Source organism: Coregonus clupeaformis, chromosome 24 (assembly GCF_020615455.1).
Source record: "Coregonus clupeaformis isolate EN_2021a chromosome 24, ASM2061545v1, whole genome shotgun sequence".
Classification (NCBI taxonomy): domain Eukaryota; kingdom Metazoa; phylum Chordata; class Actinopteri; order Salmoniformes; family Salmonidae; genus Coregonus; species Coregonus clupeaformis.
Genome location: NC_059215.1, coordinates 6573792 through 6601332, shown reverse-complemented (window position 1 = coordinate 6601332; position 27541 = coordinate 6573792). Strand labels below are relative to the sequence as shown.

The window sequence follows — 27541 nt, the reverse complement described above, 5'->3', positions numbered from 1 at the left end:
GCCCTAGAGGAAATAACACTATCAACAAGGCAGGTCCTACAGGCCCTAGAGGAGATAACACTATCAACAAGGCAGGTCCCTAGAGGCCCTAGAGGAGATAACACTATCAACAAGGCAGGTCCTACAGGCCCTAGAGGAAATAACACTATCAACAAGGCAGGTCCTAGAGGAGATAACACTATCAACAAGGCAGGTCCTACAGGCCCTAGAGGAGATAACACTATCAACAAGGCAGGTCCTACAGGCCCTAGAGGAGATAACACTATCAACAAGGCAGGTCCTACAGGCCCTAGAGGAGATAACACTATCAACAAGGCAGGTCCCTAGAGGCCCTAGAGGAGATAACACTATCAACAAGGCAGGTCCCTACAGGCCCTAGAGGAAATAACACTATCAACAAGGCAGGTCCTACAGGCCCTAGAGGAGATAACACTATCAACAAGGCAGGTCCTACAGGCCCTAGAGGAGATAACACTATCAACAAGGCAGGTCCCTAGAGGCCCTAGAGGAGATAACACTATCAACAAGACAGGTCCTACAGGCCCTAGAGGAGATAACACTATCAACAAGGCAGGTCCCTAGAGGCCCTAGAGGAGATAACACTATCAACAAGGCAGGTCCCTAGAGGCCCTAGAGGAGATAACACTATCAACAAGGCAGGTCCCTACAGGCCCTAGAGGAAATAACACTATCAACAAGGCAGGTCCTACAGGCCCTAGAGGAGATAACACTATCAACAAGGCAGGTCCCTAGAGGCCCTAGAGGAGATAACACTATCAACAAGACAGGTCCTACAGGCCCTAGAGGAGATAACACTATCAACAAGGCAGGTCCCTAGAGGCCCTAGAGGAGATAACACTATCAACAAGGCAGGTCCCTAGAGGCCCTAGAGGAGATAACACTATCAACAAGGCAGGTCCCTACAGGCCCTAGAGGAAATAACACTATCAACAAGGCAGGTCCTACAGGCCCTAGTTTTGTCGCATCTGGACTACAGTCCAGTCGAGTGGTCAGCTGCCACAAAGAGGGACTTAGGAAAATTACAATTGGCCCAGGACAGGGCAGCACGGCTGGCCCTTAAATGTACACGGAGAGCTAACATTAATAATATGCATGTACATCTCTCCTGGCACAAAGTGGAGGAGAGATTGACTTCATCACTACTTGTATTTATGAGAGGTATTGACATGTTGAATGCACCAAACTGTCTGTTTGAACTACTGGCACACAGCTCAGATACACATGCATACCCAACAAGACATGCCACCAGAGGTCTCTTCACAGTCCCCAAGTCCAGAACAGACTATGGAAGGCCACAGTACTACATAGAGCCATGACTACATGGAACTCTATTCCACATCAGGTAACTGATGCAAGCAGTACAATCAGATTTAAAAAACAGATTAAAATACTCCTTATGGAACAGAGGGGACTGTGAAGAGACACACACACACGATAACATATGCACTGCTGGACCCCAGGAAGAGTAGCTGCTGCCTTGGCAGGAACTAATGGGGATCCATAATAAACCCCAGGAAGAGTAGCTGCTGCCTTGGCAGGAACTAATGGGGATCCATAATAAACCCCAGAAAGAGTAGCTGCTGCCTTGGCAGGAACTAATGGAGATCCATAAAGTAGCTGCTGCCTTGGCAGGAACTAATGGGGATCCATAATAAACCCCAGGAAGAGTAGCTGCTGCCTTGGCAGGAACTAATGTGGATCCATAATAAACCCCAGGAAGAGTAGCTGCTGCCTTGGCAGGAACTAATGAGGATCCATAATAAACCCCAGGAAGAGTAGCTGCTGCCTTGGCAGGAACTAATGGGGATCCATAATAAACCCCAGGAAGAGTAGCTGCTGCCTTGGCAGGAACTAACGGGGATCCATAATAAACCCCAGGAAGAGTAGCTGCTGCCTTGGCAGGAACTAACGGGGATCCATAATAAACCCCAGGAGGAGTAGCTGCTGCCTTGGCAGGAACTAACGGGGATCCATAATAAACCCCAGGAAGAGTAGCTGCTGCCTTGGCAGGAACTAATGGGGGATCCATAATAAACCCCAGGAAGAGTAGCTGCTGCCTTGGCAGGAACTAATGGGGGATCCTTAATAAACCCCAGGAAGAGTAGCTGCTGCCTTGGCAGGAACTAATGGGGATCCATAATAAACCCCAGGAAGAGTAGCTGCTGCCTAATGAACTAATGGGGATCCATAATAAACCCCAGGAAGAGTAGCTGCTGCCTTGGCAGGAACTAATGGGGATCCTTAATAAACCCCAGGAAGAGTAGCTGCTGCCTTGGCAGGAACTAATGGGGATCCATAATAAACCCCAGGAAGAGTAGCTGCTGCCTAATGAACTAATGGGGATCCATAATAAACCCCAGGAAGAGTAGCTGCTGCCTTGGCAGGAACTAATGGGGATCCATAATAAACCCCAGGAAGAGTAGCTGCTGCCTTGGCAGGAACTAATGGGGATCCATAATAAACCCCAGGAAGAGTAGCTGCTGCCTTGGCAGGAACTAATGGGGATCCATAATAAACCCCAGGAAGAGTAGCTGCTGCCTTGGCAGGAACTAATGGGGATCCATAATAAACCCCAGGAAGAGTAGCTGCTGCCTAATGAACTAATGGGGATCCATAATAAACCCCAGGAAGAGTAGCTGTGTACAGTACCTTCCCTCCAGGACACACCAGCCACAGTAAGGATCTCTGACGGACAGACAGGCCTGGCAGTCAGGCTGCTGCTCACACTGAGACACAGCCACCTTGGACACCTGAGAGACAAAGGAAAAGAGAGGCATGAGGGTCTGCTATACAAACGGATGGAAAGTGGTGTTGGGGGGAAAACATACGACATTATAAAATCCATGTACACAAACAACAAGTGTGCAGTTAAAATTGGCAAAAAACACACACATTTCTTTCCACAGGGCCGTGGGGTGAGACAGGGATGCAGCTTAAGCCCCACCCTCTTCAACATCTATATCAATGGATTGGCGAGGGCACTAGAACAGTCTGCAGCACCTGGCCTCACCCTACTAGAATCTGAAGTCAAATGTCTACTGTTTGCTGATGATCTGGTGCTTCTCTCTCTCTAAGGGTAGGGGCTAGGGGTTAGGGTCTAAGGGTAGGGGCTAGGGGTTAGGGTCTAAGGGTAGGGGCTAGGGGTTAGGGTCAAGGGTAGGGGCTAGGGGTTAGGGTCTAATGATAGGGGCTAGGGGTTAGGGTCTACGGATAGGGGCTAGGGGTTAGGGTCTACGGATAGGGGCTAGGGGTTAGGGTCTAAGGATAGGGGCTAGGGGTTAGGGGCTAGGGGTTAGGGGTTAGGGGCTAGGGGTTAGGGGCTAGGGGTTAGGGTCTAAGGATAGGGGCTAGGGGTTAGGGTCTAAGGATAGGGGCTAGGGTCTACGGATAGGGGCTAGGGGTTAGGGTCTACGGATAGGGGCTAGGGGTTAGGGTCTAAGGATAGGGGCTAGGGGTTAGGGGCTAGGGGTTAGGGGCTAGGGGTTAGGGGTTAGGGGCTAGGGGTTAGGGGTTAGGGGTTAGGGGCTAGGGGTTAGGGGTTAGGGGCTTAGGGGCTTGGGGTTAGGGGCTAGGGGTTAGGGGCTAGGGGTTAGGGTCTAAGGATAGGGGCTAGGGGTTAGGGTCTAAGGATAGGGGCTAGGGGTTAGGGTCTAAGGATAGGGGCTAGGGGTTAGGGTCTAAGGATAGGGACTAGGGGTTAGGGTCTAAGGATAGGGGCTAGGGGTTAGAGCCTAAGGATAGGGACTAGGGGTTAGGGTCTACGGATAGGGGCTAGGGGTTAGGGTCTAAGGATAGGGGCTAGGGGTTAGGGTCTAAGGATAGGGGCTAGGGGTTAGGGTCTAAGGATAGGGGCTAGGGGTTAGGGTCTAAGGATAGGGGCTAGGGGTTAGGGTCTAAGGATAGGGGCTAGGGGTTAGGGTCTAAGGATAGGGGCTAGGGGTTAGGGTCTAAGGATAGGGGCTAGGGGTTAGGGTCTAAGGATAGGGGCTAGGGGTTAGGGTCTAAGGATAGGGGCTAGGGTCTAAGGATAGGGGCTAGGGTTTAGGGTCTAAGGATAGGGGCTAGGGTCTAAGGATAGGGGCTAGGGGTTAGGGTCTAAGGATAGGGGCTAGGGGTTAGGGTCTAAGGATAGGGGCTAGGGGTTAGGGTCTAAGGATAGGGGCTAGGGTCTAAGGATAGGGGCTAGGGGCTAGGGGTTAGGGTCTAAGGATAGGGGCTAGGGGTTACCTTGCTGTCAGTGAGGACGTAGACATTCTGCCCAGACTGGTCCAGGAGTAGGTCAGCGTTGACTGGACTGTCCTGGTCCACCAATACACTCTGATACAACGTCCCTGTTGTGTCTGGCTGGAGAAATACCTGACCACATAGAGAAGAATAAGTGAAGATTATTTATGGTGTGTTGGCAAGAGAGCACAAACAGATCTGGGACCAGGCTAGTACCATACATACAGTGTCAGAGTTGTGGACTCGAGTCACATGACTTGGACTCGCGTCTGACTTGAGTCACAAATTTGACTTTGACTTGAGACTGATGACTTGAAATGATCTGGTTTTGTAATGTTTTGTCTCATTTTGTGGCACATAGTCTCTGTGGATTACTCTCCACACAGCCAGAGACAGTAGCCACAGCATCGCCCTTGCAAAAAAAAATTAAACGTGCAACAGATTGGCTAGTGAAACGCATACTCTGCCCTCTGATTGGATCAGCAAACTGTCAATCAGCAGAGCTAGCGAACAGATTGCTGATTTTCTTTACCGCTATAGGATCGGGTGCAGAGCAAACATCACATTGTAGGGAGAGAGGACGGCCATAATAAATATGCAGCTCCCCAAAAAATTGGTGATCAAGAATATGAACTGTTTACTTTGCAAGCTCACCAGCAATGAGGCATCAAGCAACAATTACTAGCATAGGCATACTGGTCTTTTGATATGTCAATTGCTTGAAATGTATAATTTACTTATGAAGCTCGCATCTCATCATTGACTACAGCTCAGCGTTCAACACCATAGTGCCCTCCAAGCTCATCACTAGGCTCAGGACCCTGGGACTGAACACCTCCCTCTGCAACTGGATCCTGGATTTCCTGACGGGCCGCCCCCCAGGTGGTAAGGGTAGGCAGCAAAACATCTTCCACGCTGATCCTCAACAATGGGTCAAATGTTTCGGGTAGCCTTCCACAAGCTTCCCACAATAAATTGGGTGAATTTTGGCCCATTCCTCCTGACAGAGCTGGTGTAACTGAGTCAGGTTTGTAGGCCTCCTTGCTCGCACACGCTTTTTCAGTTCTGCCCACACATTTTCTATAGGATTGAGGTCAGGGCTTTGTGGCCACTCCAATACCTTGACTTTGTTGTCCTTAAGCCATTTTGCCACAACTTTGGAAGTATGGTTGGGGTCATTGTCCATTTGGAAGACCCATTTGCGACCAAGCTTTACCTTCCTGAGTGATGTCTTGAGATGTTGCTTCAATATATCCACATAATTTTCCTTCCTCATGATGCCATCTATTTTGTGAAGTGCACCAGTCCCTCCTGCAGCAAAGCACCCCCACAGCATGATGCTGCCAGCCCCATGCTTCACGGTTGGGATGGTGTTCTTCGGCATGCAAGCGACCCCCTTTTTCCTCCAAATATAACGATGGTCATTATGGCCAAACAGTTCTATTTTTGTTTCATCAGACCAGAGGACATTTCTCCAAAAAGTATGATCTTTGTCCCCATGTGCAGTTGCAAACCGTAGTCTGGCTTTTTTATGGCGGTTTTGGAGCAGTGGCTTCTTCCTTGCTGAGCGGCCTTTCAGGTTATGTCGATATAGGACTCGTTTTACTGTGGATATAGATACTTTTGTACCTGTTTCCTCCAGTATCTTCACAAGGTCCTTTGCTGTTGTTCTAGGAGACAGAACGCGTCTCCTTCCTGAGCGGTATGACAGCTGCGTGCTCCCATGGTGTTTATACTTGCATACTATTGTTTGTACAGATGAACGTGGTACCTTCAGGCGTTTGGAAATTGCTCCCAAGGATGAACCAGACTTGTGGAGGTCTACAATTTTTTTTCCTGAGGTCTTGGCTGAATTCTTTTGATTTTCCCATGATGTCAAGCAAAGAGGCACTGAGTTTGAAGGTAGGCCTTGAAATACATCCACAGGTACACCTCCAATTGACTCAAATGATGTCAATTAGCCTATCAGAAGCTTCTAAAGTCATGACATAATTTTCTGGAATTTTCCAAGCTGTTTAAAGGCACAGTCAACTTAGTGTATGTAAACTTCTGACCCACTGGAATTGTGATACAGTGAATTATAAGTGAAATAATCTGTCTGTAAACAATTGTTGGAAAAATTACTTGTGTCATGCACAAAGTAGATGTCCTAACCGACTTGCCAAAACTATAGTTTGTTAACAAGAAATGTGTGGAGTGGTTGAAAAACAAGTTTTAATGACTCCAACCTAAGTGTTGGTAAACTTCCGACTTCAACTGTATTTATCAGTCTTATTGCTGATCTGACTGTTGGTGTCAGACTTATGTTAAGAAAAATAAGTGTTAAGTAAACAACACATAAATAAAAAATAAAAAAACAATCATTAAAGAGCAACAGTAAAATAACAATAATGAGACTATATACAGGGGGTACCGGTACAGAGTCAAATGTGTGGGGGTAATTGTCGAGGTAATTGAGGTAATATGTACATGTAGGTAGAGGTAAAGTGACTATGCATAGATAATAAACAGAGAGTGGCAGCAGCGTAAAAGAGGGGGTGGGGTGGGGGGGGGGGGGGGGGACAATGCAAATAGTCCGGGTAGCCATGATTAGCTGTTCAGGAGTCTTATGGCTTGGGGGTAGAAGCTGTTAAGAAGCCTTTTGGACCTAGACTTGGCGCTCCGGTACCGCTTTCCGTGCGGTAGCAGAGAGAAGAGTCAATGACTACAGTGGCTGGAGTCTTTGACAATTTTTAGGGCCTTCCTCTGACACCGCCTGGTATAGAGGTCCTGGATGGCAGGAAGCTTGGCCCCAGTTATGTACTGGGCCGTACGCACTACCCTCTGTAGTGCCTTGCGGTCGGAGGCCGAGCAGCTGCCATACCAGGCAGTGATGCAACCAGTCAGGATACTCTCGATGGTGCAGCTGTAGAACTTTTTGAGGATCTGAGGACCCATTCCAAATCTTTTCAGTCTCCTGAGGGGAAATAGGAATTGTTGTGCTCTCTTCACGACTGTCTTGGTGTGTTTGGACCATAATAGTTTGTTGCTGATGTGGACACCAAGGAACTTGAAGCTCTCAACCTGCTCCACTACAGCCCCGTCGATGAGAATGGGGGCGTGCTCGGTCCTCCTTTTCCTGTAGTCCATGATCATCTCCTTTGTCTTGATCACGTTGAAGGAGAGGTTGTTGTCCTGGCACCACACGGCCAGGTCTCTGACATCCTTCTTATAGGCTGTCTCATCGTTGTCGGTGATCAGGCCTACCACTGTTGTGTCGTCAGCAAACTTAATGATGGTGTTGGAGTCATGCCTGGCCATGCAGTCATGGGTGAACAGGGAGTACAGGAGGGGACCGAGCACACACCCTTGAGGGGCCCCCGTGTTGAGGATCAGCTTGGCAGATGTGTTGTTACCTACCCTTACCACCTGGGGGGCGGCCCGTCAGGAAGTCCAGGATCCAGTTAAAGAGGGAGGTGTTTAGTCCCAGGATCCTGAGCTTAGTGATGAGCTTTGAGGGCACTATAGTGTTGAACGCTGAGCTGTAGTCAATGAATAACATTCTCACGTAGGTGTTCCTTTTGTCCAGGTGTGAAAGGGCAGTGTGGAGTGCAATAGGGGCGGTATGCAAATTGGAGTGGGTCTAGGGTTTCTGGGATAATGGTGTTGATGTGAGCCATGACCAGCCTTTCAAAGCACTTCATGGCTACAGACATGAGTGCTACGGGTCGGTAGTCATTTAGGCAGGTTACCTTGGTGTTCTTGGGCACAGGGACTATGGTGGTCTGCTTGAAACATGTTGGTATTACAGACTCGGTCAGGGACAGGTTGAAAATGTCAGTGAAGACACTTGCAAGCTGGTCAGCGCATGCTCGGAGTACACGTCCTGGTAATCCCTCTGGCCTTGTGAATGTTGACCTGTTTAAAGGTCTTACTCACATCGGCTACGGAGAGAGTGATCACACAGTCGTGTGTTGCTTGCTTCGAAGCGAGCATAGAAGTAATTTAGCTCGTCTGGTAGGCTTGTGTCACTGGGCAGCTCGCGGCTGTGCTTCCCTTTGTAGTCTGTAATAGTTTGCAAGCCCAACCACATCCGACGAGCATCGGAGCCTGTGTAGTACGATTCAATCTTAGTCCTGTATTGATGCTTTGCCTGTTTGATGGTTCGTCGGAGGGCATAGCAGGATTTCTTATAAGCGTCCGGGTTAGAGTCCCGCTCCTTGAAAGCGGCAGCTCTACCTTTTAGCTCAGTGTGGATGTTGCCTGTAATCCATGGCTTCTGGTTGGGGTATGTACGTACGGTCACTGTGGGGACGACGTCATCGATGCACTTATTGATGAAGTCAGTGACTGATGTGGTGTACTCCTCAATGCTGTCTGAAGAATCCCGGAACATGTTCCAGTCTGTGCTAGCAAAACAGTCCTGTAGCTTAGCATCTGCGTCATCTGACCACTTCTTTATTGACCGAGTCACTGGTGCTTCCTGCTTTAGTTTTTGCTTGTAAGCAGGAATCAGGAGGATAGAGTTATGGTCAGATTTGCCAAATGGAGGGCGAGGGAGAGCTTTGTATGCGTCTCTGTGTGTGGAGTAAAGGTGGTCTAGAGTTTTTTTTCCTCTGGTTGCACATTTAACATGCTGGTAGAAATTAGGTAGAACGGATTTAAGTTTCCCTGCATTAAAGTCCCCGGCCACTAGGAGCGCCGCCTCTGGATGAGCGTTTTCCTGTTTGCTTATGGCCTTATACAGCTCATTGAGTGCGGTCTTAGTGCCAGCATCGGTTTGTGGTGGTAAATAGACAGCTACGAAAAATATAGATGAAAACTCTCTTGGTAAATAGTGTGGTCTACAGCTTATCATGAGATACTCTACCTCACGCGAGCAAAACCTCCAGACTTCCTTAGTATTTTATTTTGTGCACCAGCTGTTGTTTACAAATATACACAGACCGCCACCCCTTGTCTTAACGGAGGCAGCTGTTCTATCTTGCCGATGCAGCGTATAACCTGCCAGCTGTATGTTATCCATGTCGTCGTTCAGCCACGACTCGGTGAAACATAAGATATTACAGTTTTTAATGTCCCGTTGGTAGGATATCCGTGATCGTAGGTCGTCTATTTTGTTATCCAATGATTGTACGTTGGCTAATAGGACTGATGGTAGAGGCAGATTACCCACTCGCAGTCTGATCCTTACAAGGCACCCCGACCTACGTCCCCGATATCTCTGTCTATTCTTCATGTGAATGACGGGGATTTGGGCCTTGTCGGGTGTCTGAAGTTAATCCTTTGCGTCCGACTCTGTCCAGTACGAGGTGAGTAATCGCTGTCCTGATATCCAGAAGCTCTTTTCGGTCATAAGAGACGGTGGCAGAAACATGATGTATAAAATAAATTACAAATAACGCGAAAAAACACACACAATAGCACAATTGGTTAGGAGCCCGTAAAACGGCAGCCATCTCCTCCGGCGCCATTAGCCTCTTACGAATTGAAGTAAAATTATGAAACACAGAGAGACAAAATATATTTTATGTTTTTTTTTTCTTTGTCATTTTATTGGGGGAAGACAGACTTCCATTGGCATCCATGAATACACGCCACTGTGGGCAAGTTTCTGATAGTCAGAGGCAGGTTCTAGTGTGTCTGTAACATCAAAGAAAAAGGGAAATAGTTCCTGTCAAAAAGGGGTAATACTTTCTGTCAACTAGAAATGTGGGAGAATGTCAGATATATGGTAGCCTAATCGTTGGCATTATGTCATTATTTATTTTTAGTCAAGGGGTGTTGTGCTTGTTTCGGCCTGCAGAGGGAGCCGCTCGCTCTAGTGGCTGCTTCAAGCGCTCTCACTCTACAGTGGCTCTCGTGCAAGCCTGCCTAGTCAGTGAGTCAGTTGAGCCAACTGAAAACTGAAGAGAGAAGAACCATATAAACACATTATTTTAAACCTTATCTTCACGGTGAGTGAGTTATAAAAAGCATAGGATGAGAAACACCAAGTTAACCGAAGTGGAACGATATTATTGTATTTTTTTTTTATTGACGTTTTGATAGTTTAATCTATAATAGTCAGTTAGCTTAGAAACTAACGTCGGCAAACGTTAGCTCCAGTCAAGCTAACCTGTCATAGTCATGGCGACAGAGGACTCCAAATGAACGTTCACACAGAGAGTGTAAACAAAGGGAAACATTGTAATGTGTTGTTGTGAGGGATATGTTGAGAATGACATGATGCCAACATTCACACTGACGATGACCAGAGGTCGAAACGTTTGTGTTTTGTTTTCACCTTTCATTCATGCACTTTCTTGCACTATGATTTTTTGGGCACCATGGCATGATGTTTTAATTAACATCTACATTTTGCATTCAAGCCTCTTTTGGGGATTTATTCATTTTTTCGACAGCGTCCATCTATTCCAGTATTCTTATTGACTCCAACGCACCTGGAACAGACACCATTCAGTAGTAAGGACCTTAAAAGAAGAATGACTTGATGAACATGAGATAAGATGTTAATTAATACCCTTTTACAACATTATTTTTTTTTTTTAGTATGTTGGCTATTTAGAATTGTACAGGAGTAGCCTAGTCAGTTGAATGAGAGAGAGCCAACTGAAAACGGTATTGAAGAGAGAAGCCTTATCTTCAAGGTGATAGACTCCCTTCATTCTTCTCATCCAGGTCCCAAGGTTTAACAGGGTTCACTACCACTACCAGACCCTGTGTGTTGTGGTTTTTCACTATGATCTAAAGGGGTTTAACAGGGTTCACTACCACTACCAGACCCTGTGTGTTGTGGTTTTTCACTATGAGCTAAAGGGGTTTAACAGTGTTCACTACCACTACCAGACCCTGTGTGTTGTGGTTTTTCACTATGATCTAAAGGGGTTTAACAGGGTACTAGGTCTACTACTCTTTGCCATTGCAGAGCGAGAAGTCAATGTTGCATTATGTGACTACCATAAATTACTATGCTTTTGGTCACTTTAACCGAAAAATGGTGGGACACACACCACCATGATAATACACTGTAAACAACTACAATGCTTTCATGTTTCACAATGCATGCTGCTAGTATACTCCTAAATTGACAGTGCAGTTAGCGTCAGGGATTTTACAACTAGCTACTTCACATGTTGACTTTTGGTATTGTTCGTAGACAGCCTTTCTAGAGAGGGCATTGCATCGTGGGTGTTGTAGTCGAGCTCTGCAGATTTCCACAACAGTTTTCACATATTGCTTCCTCACTCAATATAACGGCGAAATGCAAAAAACTGTTCACAACATTTATTGTTCTCATATAGTTGCATTATTTAACAATCAAATGAACAATTCCTTGTGTCTCTCTGGTTCCTCCTGTTCCCACCACCATATCACAGCAGGCCACCGTGTGTGTGTGTGTGTGTGTGTGTGTGATGAGAGAATGTCTTGTTAGTGTGTGTGTTTCTGTGGTGTGTGTGTGCGCATGCGTGCGTGCGATTAGGGAGTGTCTCAGTGTCTCGTTAGTGTGTGTGTGTGTGTGTGTGTGTGTGTGCGTTAGTGTGTGTGTGTGTGTGTGTGTGTGTGTGTGTGTGTCTAGTTGGAGTGTGTGTGTGGGAGGCGAGGGTATTTAAGCTAAGGAACAGCAGGCAGCTCTAGGCAGTGTGGTGCTGAGCTGGATCTGCTTTCATCCATAATTCACATTAGCAACATGTTTCATGTTAATGACCTCTCTGTGGATGCCAGCCTGCCTGCCTGCCTGCCTGCCTGCGGAGCTGTGCTGGTGGTTAACTGTGCTAGTGGTTAACTGTGCTAGTGGTTAACTGTGCTAGTGGTTAACTGAATAGTGATTAACACATTACTAATGAAGAGCCAAGTCTAGCTCATGGGTGTCCATGTTTCTAATGGAGGTGAAAGTCAGAGGTGGGCAACCTTATCTGCAAAGGGCAGCTGTGGGTACAGGTTTCAAAGGGCAGCTATGGGTACAGGTTTCAAAGGGCAGCTATGGGTACAGGTTTCAAAGGGCAGCTGTGGGTACAGGTTTCAAAGGGCAGCTATGGGTACAAGTTTCAAAGGGCAGCTATGGGTACAGGTTTCAAAGGGCAGCTGTGGGTACAGGTTTCAAAGGGCAGCTGTGGGTACAGGTTTCAATGGGCAGCTATGGGTACAAGTTTCAAAGGGAAGCTGTGGGTACAGGTTTCACACACTTTTTATAAAAAGCAACTTTCAGTACATTTAGTATGTACTGAAGATCCATGTGGGAAATGAACCCAGGACGTTGGAGCAATGCGATGGTGCGCGTGTGTATACCTTATGCAGCCATCCCTTCTTGTCCCCCAGCAGAGCGATGGTGTGGCCGGCCTCAGTAGCGGTGGTGACAGCGGTGAGCTGAGTTTCCCTGGTGAGAGAAGGGTTGGCTGACAGGGGAACAGCAGAGGCGATGGGGCTGGGGGTGTGTTCCCCTCCACACGGGTACTCCTTTAACGAATCCTAGAGAAAAGAAGGGTCAGAGGCGAGAAGGGTCAGAGGTGATCGGTTGATTGATTGAAATACATACAAAGCCGCTCCAGCCGACGACAACATTACAATAACTTCTTCTTCTTGTGTAGTGACACTGTTTTAGCCTACTTGTTCTGCACTATAACAGTGTTCTGCATATCTTATTATTTATTTACATAGTCAGTTGATTGATGTGAGTAAGACCTTTAAACAGATTAACATTCAAAAGGCCGCGGGGCCAGACGGATTACCAGGAGGACGTACTCAGAGCATGCGCTAACCAGCTGACAAGTGTATTCACTGACACCTCCCTGACCTGGTCTGTAATACCTACATGTTTCAAGCAGACCACCATAGTCCCCCGTGCCCAAGAACACTAAAGTAACCTGTCTAAATGACTAATCGTCCCGTAGCACTCACGTCTGTAGCCATGAAATGCTTTGAAAGGCTGGTCATGGCTCACATCAACACCATCATCCAAGAAACCTTAGACCCACTCCAATAACGCCTCTTCCCCCTCAGGAGATCCGGCATGGGCCTTCAGATCCTCAAAACGTTCTACAGCTGCACCATCGAGAGCATCCTGATCGGTTGCATCACAGCCTGGTATGGCAACTGCTCGGCCTCCGACCGCAAGGCACTACAGAGGGTAGTGCGTACGGCCCAGTACATCACTGGGGCCAAGCTTCCTGCCATCCAGGACCTCTATACCAGGCGGTGTCAGAGGAAGGCCCTGAGAATTGTCAAAGACTCCAGCCACCCTAGTCATAGACTGTTCTCTCTGCTACCGCACGGCAAGCACTACCGATGCACCACGTCTGGAACCAACAGGACCCTGAACAGCTTCTAACCCCAAGCCATAAGACTGATGAACAGTTACTTAAATAGATAACCAATAGCTGCTGCTACTGTCTATTATCTATCCTGTTGTCTAGTCCCTTTACCCCTACCTACAGTATACTGCTGCTACTGTCTATTATCTTTCCTGTTGTCTAGTCACTTTACCCCTACCTACAGTATACTGCTGCTACTGTCTATTATCTATCCTGTTGTCTAGTCACTTTACCCCTACCTACAGTATACTGCTGCTACTGTCTATTATCTATCCTGTTGTCTAGTCCCTTTACCCCTACCTACAGTATACTGCTGCTACTGTCTATTATCTATCCTGTTGTCTAGTCACTTTACCCCTACCTACAGTATACTGCTGCTACTGTCTATTATCTATCCTGTTGTCTAGTCACTTTACCCCTACCTACAGTATACTGCTGCTACTGTCTATTATCTATCCTGTTGTCTAGTCACTTTACCCCTACCTACAGTATACTGCTGCTACTGTCTATTATCTATCCTGTTGTCTAGTCCCTTTACCCCTACCTACAGTATACTGCTGCTACTGTCTATTATCTATCCTGTTGTCTAGTCACTTTACCCCTACCTACAGTATACTGCTGCTGTTACTGTCTATTATATATCCTGTTGTCTAGTCCCTTTACCCCTACCTACAGTATACTGCTGCTACTGTCTATTATCTAGCCTGTTGTCTAGTCACTTTACCCCTACCTACAGTATACTGCTGCTACTGTCTATTATCTATCCTGTTGTCTAGTCCCTTTACCCCTACCTACAGTATACTGCTGCTACTGTCTATTATCTATCCTGTTGTCTAGTCACTTTACCCCTACCTACAGTATACTGCTGCTACTGTCTATTATCTATCCTGTTGTCTAGTCCCTTTACCCCCTACCTACAGTATACTGCTGCTACTGTCTATTATCTATCCTGTTGTCTAGTCACTTTACCCCCTACCTACAGTATACTGCTGCTACTGTCTATTATCTATCCTGATGCCTAGTCACTTTACCCCTACCTACAGTATACTGCTGCTACTGTCTATTATCTATCCTGTTGTCTAGTCACTTTACCCCTACCTACAGTATACTGCTGCTACTGTCTATTATCTATCCTGTTGTCTAGTCACTTTACCCCTACCTACAGTATACTGCTGCTACTGTCTATTATCTATCCTGTTGTCTAGTCACTTTACCCCTACCTACAGTATACTGCTGCTACTGTCTATTATCTATCCTGTTGTCTAGTCACTTTACCCCTACCTACAGTATACTGCTGCTACTGTCTATTATCTATCCTGTTGTCTAGTCACTTTACCCCTACCTACAGTATACTGCTGCTACTGTCTATTATCTATCCTGTTGTCTAGTCCCTTTACCCCTACCTACAGTATACTGCTGCTACTGTCTATTATCTATCCTGTTGTCTAGTCACTTTACCCCTACCTACAGTATACTGCTGCTACTGTCTATTATCTATCCTGTTGTCTAGTCACTTTACCCCTACCTACAGTATACTGCTGCTACTGTCTATTATCTATCCTGTTGTCTAGTCACTTTACCCCCTACCTACAGTATACTGCTGCTACTGTCTATTATCTATCCTGTTGTCTAGTCACTTTACCCCTACCTACAGTATACTGCTGCTACTGTCTATTATCTATCCTGTTGTCTAGTCACTTTACCCCTACCTACAGTATACTGCTGCTACTGTCTATTATCTATCCTGTTGTCTAGTCACTTTACCCCTACCTACAGTATACTGCTGCTACTGTCTATTATCTATCCTGTTGTCTAGTCACTTTACCCCTACCTACAGTATACTGCTGCTACTGTCTATTATCTATCCTGTTGTCTAGTCCCTTTACCCCTACCTACAGTATACTGCTGCTGTTACTGTCTACTATCTATCCTGTTGTCTAGTCACTTTACCCCTACCTACAGTATACTGCTGCTACTGTCTATTATCTATCCTGTTGTCTAGTCACTTTACCCCTACCTACAGTATACTGCTGCTACTGTCTATTATCTATCCTGTTGTCTAGTCCCTTTACCCCTACCTACAGTATACTGCTGCTACTGTCTATTATCTATCCTGTTGTCTAGTCACTTTACCCCCTACCTACAGTATACTGCTGCTACTGTCTATTATCTATCCTGTTGTCTAGTCCCTTTACCCCTACCTACAGTATACTGCTGCTACTGTCTATTATCTATCCTGTTGCCTAGTTCCTTTACCCCTACCTACAGTATACTGCTGCTACTGTCTATTATCTATCCTGTTGCCTAGTCACTTTACCCCTCCCTACAGTATACTGCTGCTACTGTCTATTATCTATCCTGTTGTCTAGTCACTTTACCCCTACCTACAGTATACTGCTGCTACTGTCTATTATCTATCCTGTTGTCTAGTCCCTTTACCCCTACCTACAGTATACTGCTGCTACTGTCTATTATCTATCCTGTTGCCTAGTTCCTTTACCCCTACCTACAGTATACTGCTGCTACTGTCTATTATCTATCCTGTTGCCTAGTTCCTTTACCCCTACCTACAGTATACTGCTGCTACTGTCTATTATCTATCCTGTTGTCTAGTCCCTTTACCCCTACCTACAGTATACTGCTGCTACTGTCTATTATCTATCCTGTTGCCTAGTCCTTTACCCCTACCTACAGTATACTGCTGCTACTGTCTATTATCTATCCTGTTGCCTAGTCCCTTTACCCCTACCTACAGTATACTGCTGCTACTGTCTATTATCTATCCTGTTGCCTAGTCACTTTACCCCTACCTACAGTATACTGCTGCTACTGTCTATTATCTATCCAGTTGTCTAGTCCCTTTACCCCTACCTACAGTATACTGCTGCTACTGTCTATTATCTATCCTGTTGTCTAGTCACTTTACCCCTACCTACAGTATACTGCTGCTACTGTCTATTATCTATCCTGTTGCCTAGTCCCTTTACCCCTACCTACAGTATACTGCTGCTACTGTCTATTATCTATCCAGTTGTCTAGTCCCTTTACCCCTACCTACAGTATACTGCTGCTACTGTCTATTATCTATCCTGTTGTCTAGTCACTTTACCCCTACCTACAGTATACTGCTGCTACTGTCTATTATCTATCCTGTTGTCTAGTCCCTTTACCCCTACCTACAGTATACTGCTGCTACTGTCTATTATCTATCCTGTTGTCTAGTCCCTTTACCCCTACCTACAGTATACTGCTGCTACTGTCTATTATCTATCCTGTTGTCTAGTCACTTTACCCCTACCTACAGTATACTGCTGCTACTGTCTATTATCTATCCTGTTGCCTAGTCACTTTACCCCTACCTACAGTATACTGCTGCTACTGTCTATTATCTATCCTGTTGTCTAGTCACTTTACCCCTACCTACAGTATACTGCTGCTACTGTCTATTATCTATCCTGTTGTCTAGTCACTTTACCCCTACCTACAGTATACTGCTGCTACTGTCTATTATCTATCCTGTTGTCTAGTCACTTTACCCCTACCTACAGTATACTGCTGCTACTGTCTATTATCTATCCTGTTGTCTAGTCACTTTACCCCTACCTACAGTATACTGCTGCTACTGTCTATTATCTATCCTGTTGCCTAGTCACTTTACCCCTACCTACAGTATACTGCTGCTACTGTCTATTATCTATCCTGTTGTCTAGTCACTTTACCCCTACCTACAGTATACTGCTGCTACTGTCTATTATCTATCCTGTTGCCTAGTCACTTTACCCCTACCTACAGTATACTGCTGCTACTGTCTATTATCTATCCTGTTGTCTAGTCACTTTACCCCTACCTACAGTATACTGCTGCTACTGTCTATTATCTATCCTGTTGTCTAGTCACTTTACCCCTACCTACAGTATACTGCTGCTACTGTCTATTATCTATCCTGTTGCCTAGTCACTTTACCCCTACCTACAGTATACTGCTGCTACTGTCTATTATCTATCCTGTTGTCTAGTCACTTTACCCCTACCTACAGTATACTGCTGCTACTGTCTATTATCTATCCTGTTGTCTAGTCACTTTACCCCTACCTACAGTATACTGCTGCTACTGTCTATTATCTATCCTGTTGTCTAGTCCCTTTACCCCTACCTACAGTATACTGCTGCTACTGTCTATTATCTATCCTGTTGTCTAGTCACTTTACCCCTACCTACAGTATACTGCTGCTACTGTCTATTATCTATCCTGTTGTCTAGTCACTTTACCCCTACCTACAGTATACTGCTGCTACTGTCTATTATCTATCCTGTTGTCTAGTCACTTTACCCCTACCTACAGTATACTGCTGCTACTGTCTATTATCTATCCTGTTGTCTAGTCACTTTACCCCCTACCTACAGTATACTGCTGCTACTGTCTATTATCTATCCTGTTGCCTAGTCACTTTACCCCCTACCTACAGTATACTGCTGCTACTGTCTATTATCTATCCTGTTGTCTAGTCCCTTTACCCCTACCTACAGTATACTGCTGCTACTGTCTATTATCTATCCTGTTGTCTAGTCCCTTTACCCCTACCTACAGTATACTGCTGCTACTGTCTATTATCTATCCTGTTGTCTAGTCCCTTTACCCCTACCTACAGTATACTGCTGCTACTGTCTATTATCTATCCTGTTGCCTAGTCCCTTTACCCCCTACCTACAGTATACTGCTGCTACTGTCTATTATCTATCCTGTTGTCTAGTCCCTTTACCCCTACCTACAGTATACTGCTGCTACTGTCTATTATCTATCCTGTTGTCTAGTCACTTTACCCCTACCTACAGTATACTGCTGCTACTGTCTATTATCTATCCTGTTGCCTAGTCCCTTTACCCCTACCTACAGTATACTGCTGCTACTGTCTATTATCTATCCTGTTGCCTAGTCACTTTACCCCTACCTACAGTATACTGCTGCTACTGTCTATTATATATCCTGTTGTCTAGTCACTTTACCCCCTACCTACAGTATACTGCTGCTACTGTCTATTATATATCCTGTTGTCTAGTCACTTTACCCCTACCTACAGTATACTGCTGCTACTGTCTATTATCTATCCTGTTGTCTAGTCCCTTTACCCCTACCTACAGTATACTGCTGCTACTGTCTATTTTCTATCCTGTTGCCTAGTCACTTTATCCCTACCTACAGTATACTGCTGCTACTGTCTATTATATATCCTGTTGTCTAGTCACTTTACCCCTACCTACAGTATACTGCTGCTACTGTCTATTATCTATCCTGTTGCCTAGTCACTTTACCCCTACCTACAGTATACTGCTGCTACTGTCTATTATCTATCCTGTTGTCTAGTCACTTTACCCCTACCTACAGTATACTGCTGCTACTGTCTATTATATATCCTGTTGTCTAGTCACTTTACCCCTACCTACAGTATACTGCTGCTACTGTCTATTATCTATCCTGTTGTCTAGTCCCTTTACCCCTACCTACAGTATACTGCTGCTACTGTCTATTTTCTATCCTGTTGCCTAGTCACTTTATCCCTACCTATATGTACATATCTACATTAATTACCTCGTAACCCTGCACATTGCCTCAGTACTGCTACCCCGTGAATATAACCAAGTTATCGTTACTCATTGTGTTTTTATTCCCCGTGTTATTATTTTTATATTATTTCTCTTTTTCTCTCTGCGTTGTTGGAAAGGACCCGTAAGTCAGCATTTCACTGTGGGTCAACACCTGTTGTTGTGATGATTACGTTTGGATTTGATTACACTTGTCTTATTTGAACCTTTTACTACAGTAGTGGTGTAGTAGTTCAACCCCTCCGGAACTCCACCCCCAGTCAGAAACACAGAAATATAATTACTAGTAAGATTTAGTCCCCTGTAGCTCAGTTGGTAGAGCATGGCGTTTGCAGCGCCAGGGTTGTGGGTTCGTTTCCCACGGGGGGCCAGTATGAAAAATGTATGCACTCACTAACTGTAAGTCGCTCTGGATAAGAGCGTCTGCTAAATGACTAAAATGTAAAAAATAAATAATAATAAGTAACTAAGGCCATGACATGACATCTCCATACCAACTGGTTCAGAACACTCGAAGGGAAACCAGCGCAACAACTACACCAGAAATACTCCAGCCATAGGCCTACCAACTGTTCATACCAAACCAACCACAAGACCTCTGGGGAAACCAAACAGGCAGGGAGCCCTCCAGAAATACTCTGGCTGTAAATATAACAGCCATAAATACATAGTCGGCTGACTCCAGTCATAAAGATAAAGCTAGCCAGCCCTGTGATGGGACAGGGATGTAATGCTGCATACCAGCCAGCAGGGGGAGACTGGAATATAGCCCACATTTACATTTACGTCATTTAGCAGACGCTCTTATCCAGAGCCACTTACAAATTGGTGCATTCACCTTATAGCCAGTGGGATAACCACTTTACAATATGTTATTTTATTTATTTTTTGGGGTGGGGTAAGGGGAGGGTAGAAGGATTACTTTATCCTATCCCAGGTATTCCTTAAAGAGGTGCGCCTACAACTACAAGAGCCTACAACTAACAGTTGGGACAGCTGAGCTTTGAATATAGCACTATCAAAGTGACATCGTGTGATAAAGAGGTTCCCTAATGGCATGTAACAGTTCCTAGCATTAGACATAACCAGGGCCAGTTGTTCCTGTGACCTGAACCTCTGTAGCTCAGCTGGTAGAGCACGGCGCTACACATGACTGTAATCGCTTTGGATAAAAGCGTCTGCTAAATGGCATATTATTATTATATTATTAAATATGTAAATATTATTATTATTTAACTAGGATCTGGAGTGTTCCTGCAGCAGCGCTAAAGGGTTAGTGCTATCCGGCATCCTTGGGACTTCCCTACCCTAACCCTAACCCTAACCTTATCCCCTACTCCTACCCTAACCTTTACCCTTACCTTATCTCCTACCCTAACCTTTACCCTTACCTTATCCCCTACTCCTACCCTAACCTTATCCCCTACTCCTACCCTAAACTTTACCCTAACCTTATCCCCTACTCCTACCCTAACCTTATCCCCTACTCCTACCCTAACCTTATCCCCTACTCCTACCCTAAACCCTAACCCTAACCTTATCCCCTAGTCATACCCTAACCTTATCCCCTACTCCTACCCTAACCTTATCCCCTACTCCTACCCTAACCTTATCCCCTACTCCTACCCTAACCTTATCCCCTACTCCTACCCTAACCTTATCCCCTAGTCCTACCCTAACCTTATCCCCTACTCCTACCCTAACCTTATCCCCTACTCCTACCCTAAACCCTAACCCTAACCTTATCCCCTACTCCTACCCTAACCTTATCCCCTACTCCTACCCTAACCTTTACCCTTACCTTATCCCCTACTCCTACCCTAACCTTTACCCTTACCTTATCCCCTACTCCTACCCTAACCTTTACCCTTACCTTATCCCCTACTCCTACCCTAACCTTTACCCTTACCTTATCCCCTACTCCTACCCTAACCTTTACCCTTACCTTATCCCCTACTCCTACCCTAACCTTTACCCTTACCTTATCCCCTACTCCTACCCTAACCTTATCCCCTACTCCTACCCTAACCTTTACCTTATCCCCTACTCTTACCCTAACCTTTACCCTAACCTTATCCCCTACTCCTACCCTAACCTTATCCCCTACTCCTACCCTTACCTTATCCCCTACTCCTACCCTAACCATATCCCCTACTCCTACCCTAACCTTATCCCCTACTCCTACCCTAACCTTTACCCTAACCTTATCCCCTACTCCTACCCTAACCTTTACCCTAACCTTATCCCCTACTCCTACCCTAACCTTTACCCTAACCTTATCCCCTACTCCTACCCTAACCTTATCCCCTACTCCTACCCTAACCTTATCCCCTACTCCTACCCTAACCTTTACCCTAACCTTATCCCCTACTCCTACCCTAACCTTATCCCCTACTCCTACCCTAACCTTTACCCTTACCTTATCCCCTACTCCTACCCTAACCTTTACCCTAACCTTATCCCCTACTCCTACCCTAACCTTACCCTAACCTTATCCCCTACTCCTACCCTAACCTTATCCCCTACTCCTACCCTAACCTTATCCCCTACTCCTACCCTAACCTTTACCCTAACCTTATCCCCTACTCCTACCCTAACCTTATCCCCTACTCCTACCCTAACCTTTACCCTTACCTTATCCCCTACTCCTTCCCTAACCTTTACCCTAACCTTATCCCCTACTCCTACCCTAACCTTATCCCCTACTCCTACCCTAACCTTTACCCTTACCTTATCCCCTACTCCTACCCTAACCTTATCCCCTACTCCTACCCTAACCTTTACCCTAACCTTATCCCCTACTCCTACCCTAACCTTTACCCTAACCTTATCCCCTACTCCTACCCTAACCTTATCCCCTACTCCTACCCTAACCTTTACCCTTACCTTATCCCCTACTCCTTCCCTAACCTTTACCCTAACCTTTACCCTTACCTTAACCGTTTTAATGGGGTTCAATGGGGTGACGTCAGAGTTGGGACGTCCCAAGGATCCTATTTAGACTTCTTCTGCTCTAAACTGGTTGTCAGTCATCATTGCAGTTATACAGTGAGCTTCCAAAAGTATTGGGACAGTGACACATGTTTTGTTGTTTTGGATCTGTACAATGACTATGAGGTTAAAGTGCAGACTGTCATCTTTAATTATAGGTGTTTTCATCTATATCAGGTGAACCGTTTAGAAATCACAGCACTTTTTGTTCTTAGTCCCCCCATTTTAGGGGACCAAAAGTATTGGGACAGTAAAGTAGTCAAAAGCGTTGAGTATTTGGTCCCATATTCACAGCACACAATGACTACATCAAGATTGTGACTCTACACATTTGTTGGATGCGTTTGCTGTTTGTTTTGGTTGTGTTTCAGATTATTTTATCGCACTGCTTTGCTTTATCTTGGCCAGGTCGCAGTTGTAAATGAGAACTTGTTCTCAACTGGCTTATTTGGTTAAATAAAGGTGATTTTTTTAAAATAAATTAATGGTAAATAATATATTGTGTCATTTTGGAGTGACTTTTATTGTGAATAAGAATAGAATATGTTTCTAAACACTTCTACATTAATGTGGATGCTACCATGATTACGGATAATCATGTATAATGATGAGTGAGAGAGTTACAGACACACAAATATCATCCCCCCCAAGACATGCTAACCTCCCCTGTTATTGTCATGGTGAGACCATCCCCCCAAGACATGCTAACCTCCCCTGTTATTGTCATGGTGACAGGTTACACCATCCCCCCAAGACATGCTAACCTCTCCTGTTATTGTCATGGTGACAGGTTACACCATCCCCCCCAAGACATGCTAACCTCCCCTGTTATTGTCATGGTGAGACCATCCCCCCAAGACATGCTAACCTCCCCTGTTATTGTCATGGTGAGAGGTTAGCATGTCTTGGGGGGATGGTATTTGCTCCACATGGCTCCGGCCAGACGCCACGTCCACTAGGCTTTCTTCTCCACAGTGAGTCTGGATTTGCTTTCCTCCCTGACGTCTTGTAGAATGTGAACACATTCCGACCATTCTGATTGGTCCCAGATACCAATGGGTTGGGCCAGAGCTGGGGCCAGAGCCGTCATTGATACACTGATTGGTTAGAGACGATCCAATCACTGTCAGTTTCAGACTGAATGTATGAAGTGATCGAAAGAGCAGAGGAAGGCCGGGATGATACTAGTATCATGGTACTCGTTAGGAAACAAAACACAAAGCGGATTTAACTTCTTCTGGTACTGTATGTGAGTGTATGTGAGTGGCGCAGTGGTCTAAGGCACTGTATCGCAGTGCTAGCTGTGCCACTAGAGATCCTGGTTCGAGTCCAGGCTCTGTCGCAGCCGGCCGCAACCGGGAGACCAATGGGCGGCGCACAATTGGTCCAGCGTCGTCCAGGGTAGGGGAGGGTTTGGCCGGCAGGGATGTGGGTTCGTTTCCCACCGTGCCCAGCTTAACGTGCTGACCGACGCGAGGTAGTCGGCCTGTTCCTGATCTTGCAGCACCTTCACCATTCAAATGCTAAAACTTCTTGCGCGATATTTGGCTTTATTAGTTGAGAGTGCCAACCTTTGTAATTTGCTAAATTATTGTTATCTATGAGCTGTTGAAAATTGTGTTTTATCGGAATAAAAGTAAGCTACCGGAGACACGACTCTCATCTGGCTATACAGTGGCTTGCGAAAGTATTCACCCCCCTTGGCATTTTTCCTATTTTGTTGCCTTACAACCTGGAATTAAAATTGATTTTTTGGGGGTTTGTATCATTTGATTTACACAACATGCCTACCACTTTGAAGATGCACATTTTTGTTGTTGTGTGAAACAAACAAGAAAACTTGAGCGTGCATAACTATTCACCCCCTCAAAGTCAATACTCTGTAGAGCCACCTTTTGCAGCAATTACAGCTGGGGTATCTTGGGATATGTCTCTATAAGCTTGGCACATCTAGCCACTGGGATTTTTGCCCATTCTTCAAGGCAAAACTGCTCCAGCTCCTTCAAGTTGGATGGGTTCCGCTGGTGTACAGCAATCTTTAAGTCATACCACAGATTCTCAATTGGATTGAGGTCTGGGCTTTGACTAGGCCATTCCAAGACATTTAAATGTTTCCCCTTAAACCACTCAAGTGTTGCTTTAGCAGTATGCTTAGGGTCATTGTCCTGCTGGAAGGTGAACCTCTGTCCCAGTCTCAAATCTCTGGAAGACTGAAACAGGTTTCCCCTCAAGAATTTCCCTGTATTTAGCGCCATCCATCATTCCTTCAATTCTGAACAGTTTCCCAGTTCCTGCCAATTAAAAACATCCCAACAGCATGATGCTGCCACCAGGCTTCACTGTGGGGATGGTGTTCTCGGGGTGATGAGAGGTGTTGGGTTTGCGCCAGACATAGCGTTTTCCTTGATGGCCAAAAAGCTCAATTTTAATCTCATCTGACCAGAGTACCTTCTTCCATATGTTTGGGGAGTCTCCCACATGGCTTTTGGCGAACACCAAACGTGTTTGCTGATTGTTTTCTTTAAGCAATGGCTTTTTTCTGGCCACTCTTCCGTAAAGCCCAGCTCTGTGGAGTGTACGGCTTAAAGTGGTCCTATGGACAGATACTCCAATCTCGCTGTGGAGCTTTGCAGCTCCTTCAGGGTTATCTTTGGTGTCTTTGTTGCCTCTCTGATTAATGCCTTCCTTGCCTGGTCCGTGAGTTTTGGTGGGCGGCCCTCTCTTGGCAGGTTTGTTGTGGTGCCATATTCTTTCCATTTTTTTATAATGGATTTAATGGTGCTCTGTGGGATGTTCAAAGTTTCTGATATATTATAACCCAACCCTGATCTGTACTTCTCCACAACTTTGTCCCTGACCTGTTTGGAGAGCTCCTTGGTCTTCATGGTGCCGCTTGCTTGGTGGTGACCCTTGCTTAGTGGTGTTGCAGACTCTGGGGCCTTTCAGAACAGGTGTATATATACACTGAGATCATGTGACAGATCATGTGACACTTAGATTGCACACAAGTGGACTTTATTTAACTAATTATGTGACTTCTGAAGGTAATTGGTTGCACCAGATCATAGCAAAGGGGGTGAATACATATGCACGCACCACTTTTCCGTTATTAATTTTTTTGAATCTTTTGAAACAAGTAATCTTTTTCATTTCACTTCACCAATTTGGACTATTTTGTTTATGTCCATTACATGAAATCCAAATAAAAATCCATTTAAATTACAGGTTGTAATGCAACAAAATATGCACACAAAATGCTTTTTTCTCTTAAATGTTGTGCACAAATTAGTTTACATCCCTGTTAGTGAACATTTCTCATTTGCCAAGATAATCCATCCACCTGACAGGTGTGGCATATCAAGAAGCTGATTAAACAGCATGATCATTACACAGGTGCACTTTGTGCTGGGGACAATAAAATGCCACTCTAAAATGTGCAGTCTTGTCACACGACACAATGCCACAGATGTCTCAGGTTTTGAGGGAGAGCGCAATTGGCATGCTGACTGCAGGAATGTCCACCAGACCTGTTGCCAGAGAATTTAATGTTCATTTCTCTACCATAAGCCGCCTCCAACATCATTATAGAGAATTTGGCAGTACGTTTAATTTGCCTCACAACCGCAGACCACGTGTAACCACTTTATTGACTCAAGACATTTAAGCTTTTCATTTTTTATTAGCACAAATTTCTAAAAACATAATTCCACTTTGGCATTATGGGGTATTGTGTGTAGGCCAGTGACACAAAATCTCAATTTAATCCATTTTAAATTCTGTCTGTAACAACGAAATGTGGAAAAAGTCAAGGGGTGTGAATACTTTCTGAAGGCATTCTACGTCATTCACACACACACAAACAAACACGTCAGCTCAGACAGATCCATCCAAACACGTCAGCTCAGACAGATCCATCCCAGATCCATAAGCAGCAGATTTTAATTTAGAAAATGAATTTGTTTACGCAACAAAACTTTGTTTATGTAACAAACAACATCGTATCGCTTCGAATCGAATTGCATGGATTCGTTCTCTAATCAAACCGAATCGTTTCAAACTAAAACGTATGGATCCTGTACCGTATTGGAGTCCATGTATCTAGATACGTATCAAATCATCTTGAAAGGGAAAGATGCCACATCCCTAGCATCCCTGTTCAGTCAGTGGATCAGGATGTTGTCTAGGACCAGCTGTCGGTAAGTAATAAGAGTGTTATTTTCTTTTCTCAGCTTTAATCCATTGTTAGGATGAGCATACAGGTTACTGATGTTTCCATGTCAGGCTGTAGTCTTTTTGTATATATATATTTTTTTAAACATACATTCTACACCGAAGTGAAGCTGCTCTGAACACCTAAAACCCTCCGGAGAGTGTTCTTGGTTGGGACAGCATAGTGAATAATGTTGTCAGTAATGATTAGTGACCAGTGGAACAGGATGGTAATGTTGTCAGTAATGATTAGTGACCAGTGGAACAGGATGGTAATGTTGTCAGTAATGATTAGTGACCAGTGGAACAGGATGGTAATGTTGTCAGTAATGATTAGTGACCAGTGGAACAGGATGGTAATGTTGTCAGTAATGATTAGTGACCAGTGGAACAGGATGGTAATGTTGTCAGTAATGATTAGTGACCAGTGGAACAGGGTGGTAATGTTGTCAGTAATGATTAGTGACCAGTGGAACAGGATGGTAATGTTGTCAGTAATGATTAGTGACCAGTGGAACAGGATGGTAATGTTGTCAGTAATGATTAGTGACCAGTGGAACAGGATGGTAATGTTGTCAGTAATGATTAGTGACCAGTGGAACAGGATGGTAATGTTGTCAGTAATGATTAGTGACCAGTGGAACAGGATGGTAATGTTGTCAGTAATGATTAGTGACCAGTGGAACAGGGTGGTAATGTTGTCAGTAATGATTAGTGACCAGTGGAACAGGATGGTAATGTTGTCAGTAATGATTAGTGACCAGTGGAACAGGTGGTAATGTTGTCAGTAATGATTAGTGACCAGTGGAACAGGGTGGTAATGTTGTCAGTAATGATTAGTGACCAGTGGAACAGGGTGGTAATGTTGTCAGTAATGATTAGTGACCAGTGGAACAGGGTGGTAATGTTGTCAGTAATGATTAGTGACCAGTGGAACAGGGTGGTAATGTTGTCAGTAATGATTAGTGACCAGTGGAACAGGATGGTAATGTTGTCAGTAATGATTAGTGACCAGTGGAACAGGGTGGTAATGTTGTCAGTAATGATTAGTGACCAGTGGAACAGGGTGGTAATGTTGTCAGTAATGATTAGTGACCAGTGGAACAGGTGGTAATGTTGTCAGTAATGATTAGTGACCAGTGGAACAGGGTGGTAATGTTGTCAGTAATGATTAGTGACCAGTGGAACAGGATGGTAATGTTGTCA

The 27541-nt window shown here is 45.1% G+C and overlaps 1 protein-coding gene across 1 annotated transcript in view; it reads right to left on the bottom strand.

Moving 5' to 3' along the window:
• The window catches only part of plxnb3 (plexin B3), a 195520-nt gene that overhangs the window by 101711 nt on the left and 66268 nt on the right, over window positions 1-27541 (bottom strand). Inside the window, exons 4-6 of the mRNA XM_045207008.1 lie at window positions 12514-12693; window positions 4249-4377; window positions 2671-2771 (exon numbers count right to left, since the gene is read on the bottom strand). Of these exons, the coding sequence (XP_045062943.1) occupies window positions 2671-2771; window positions 4249-4377; window positions 12514-12693 (410 nt within the window). The remainder of the gene's footprint in view (window positions 1-2670; window positions 2772-4248; window positions 4378-12513; window positions 12694-27541) is intronic.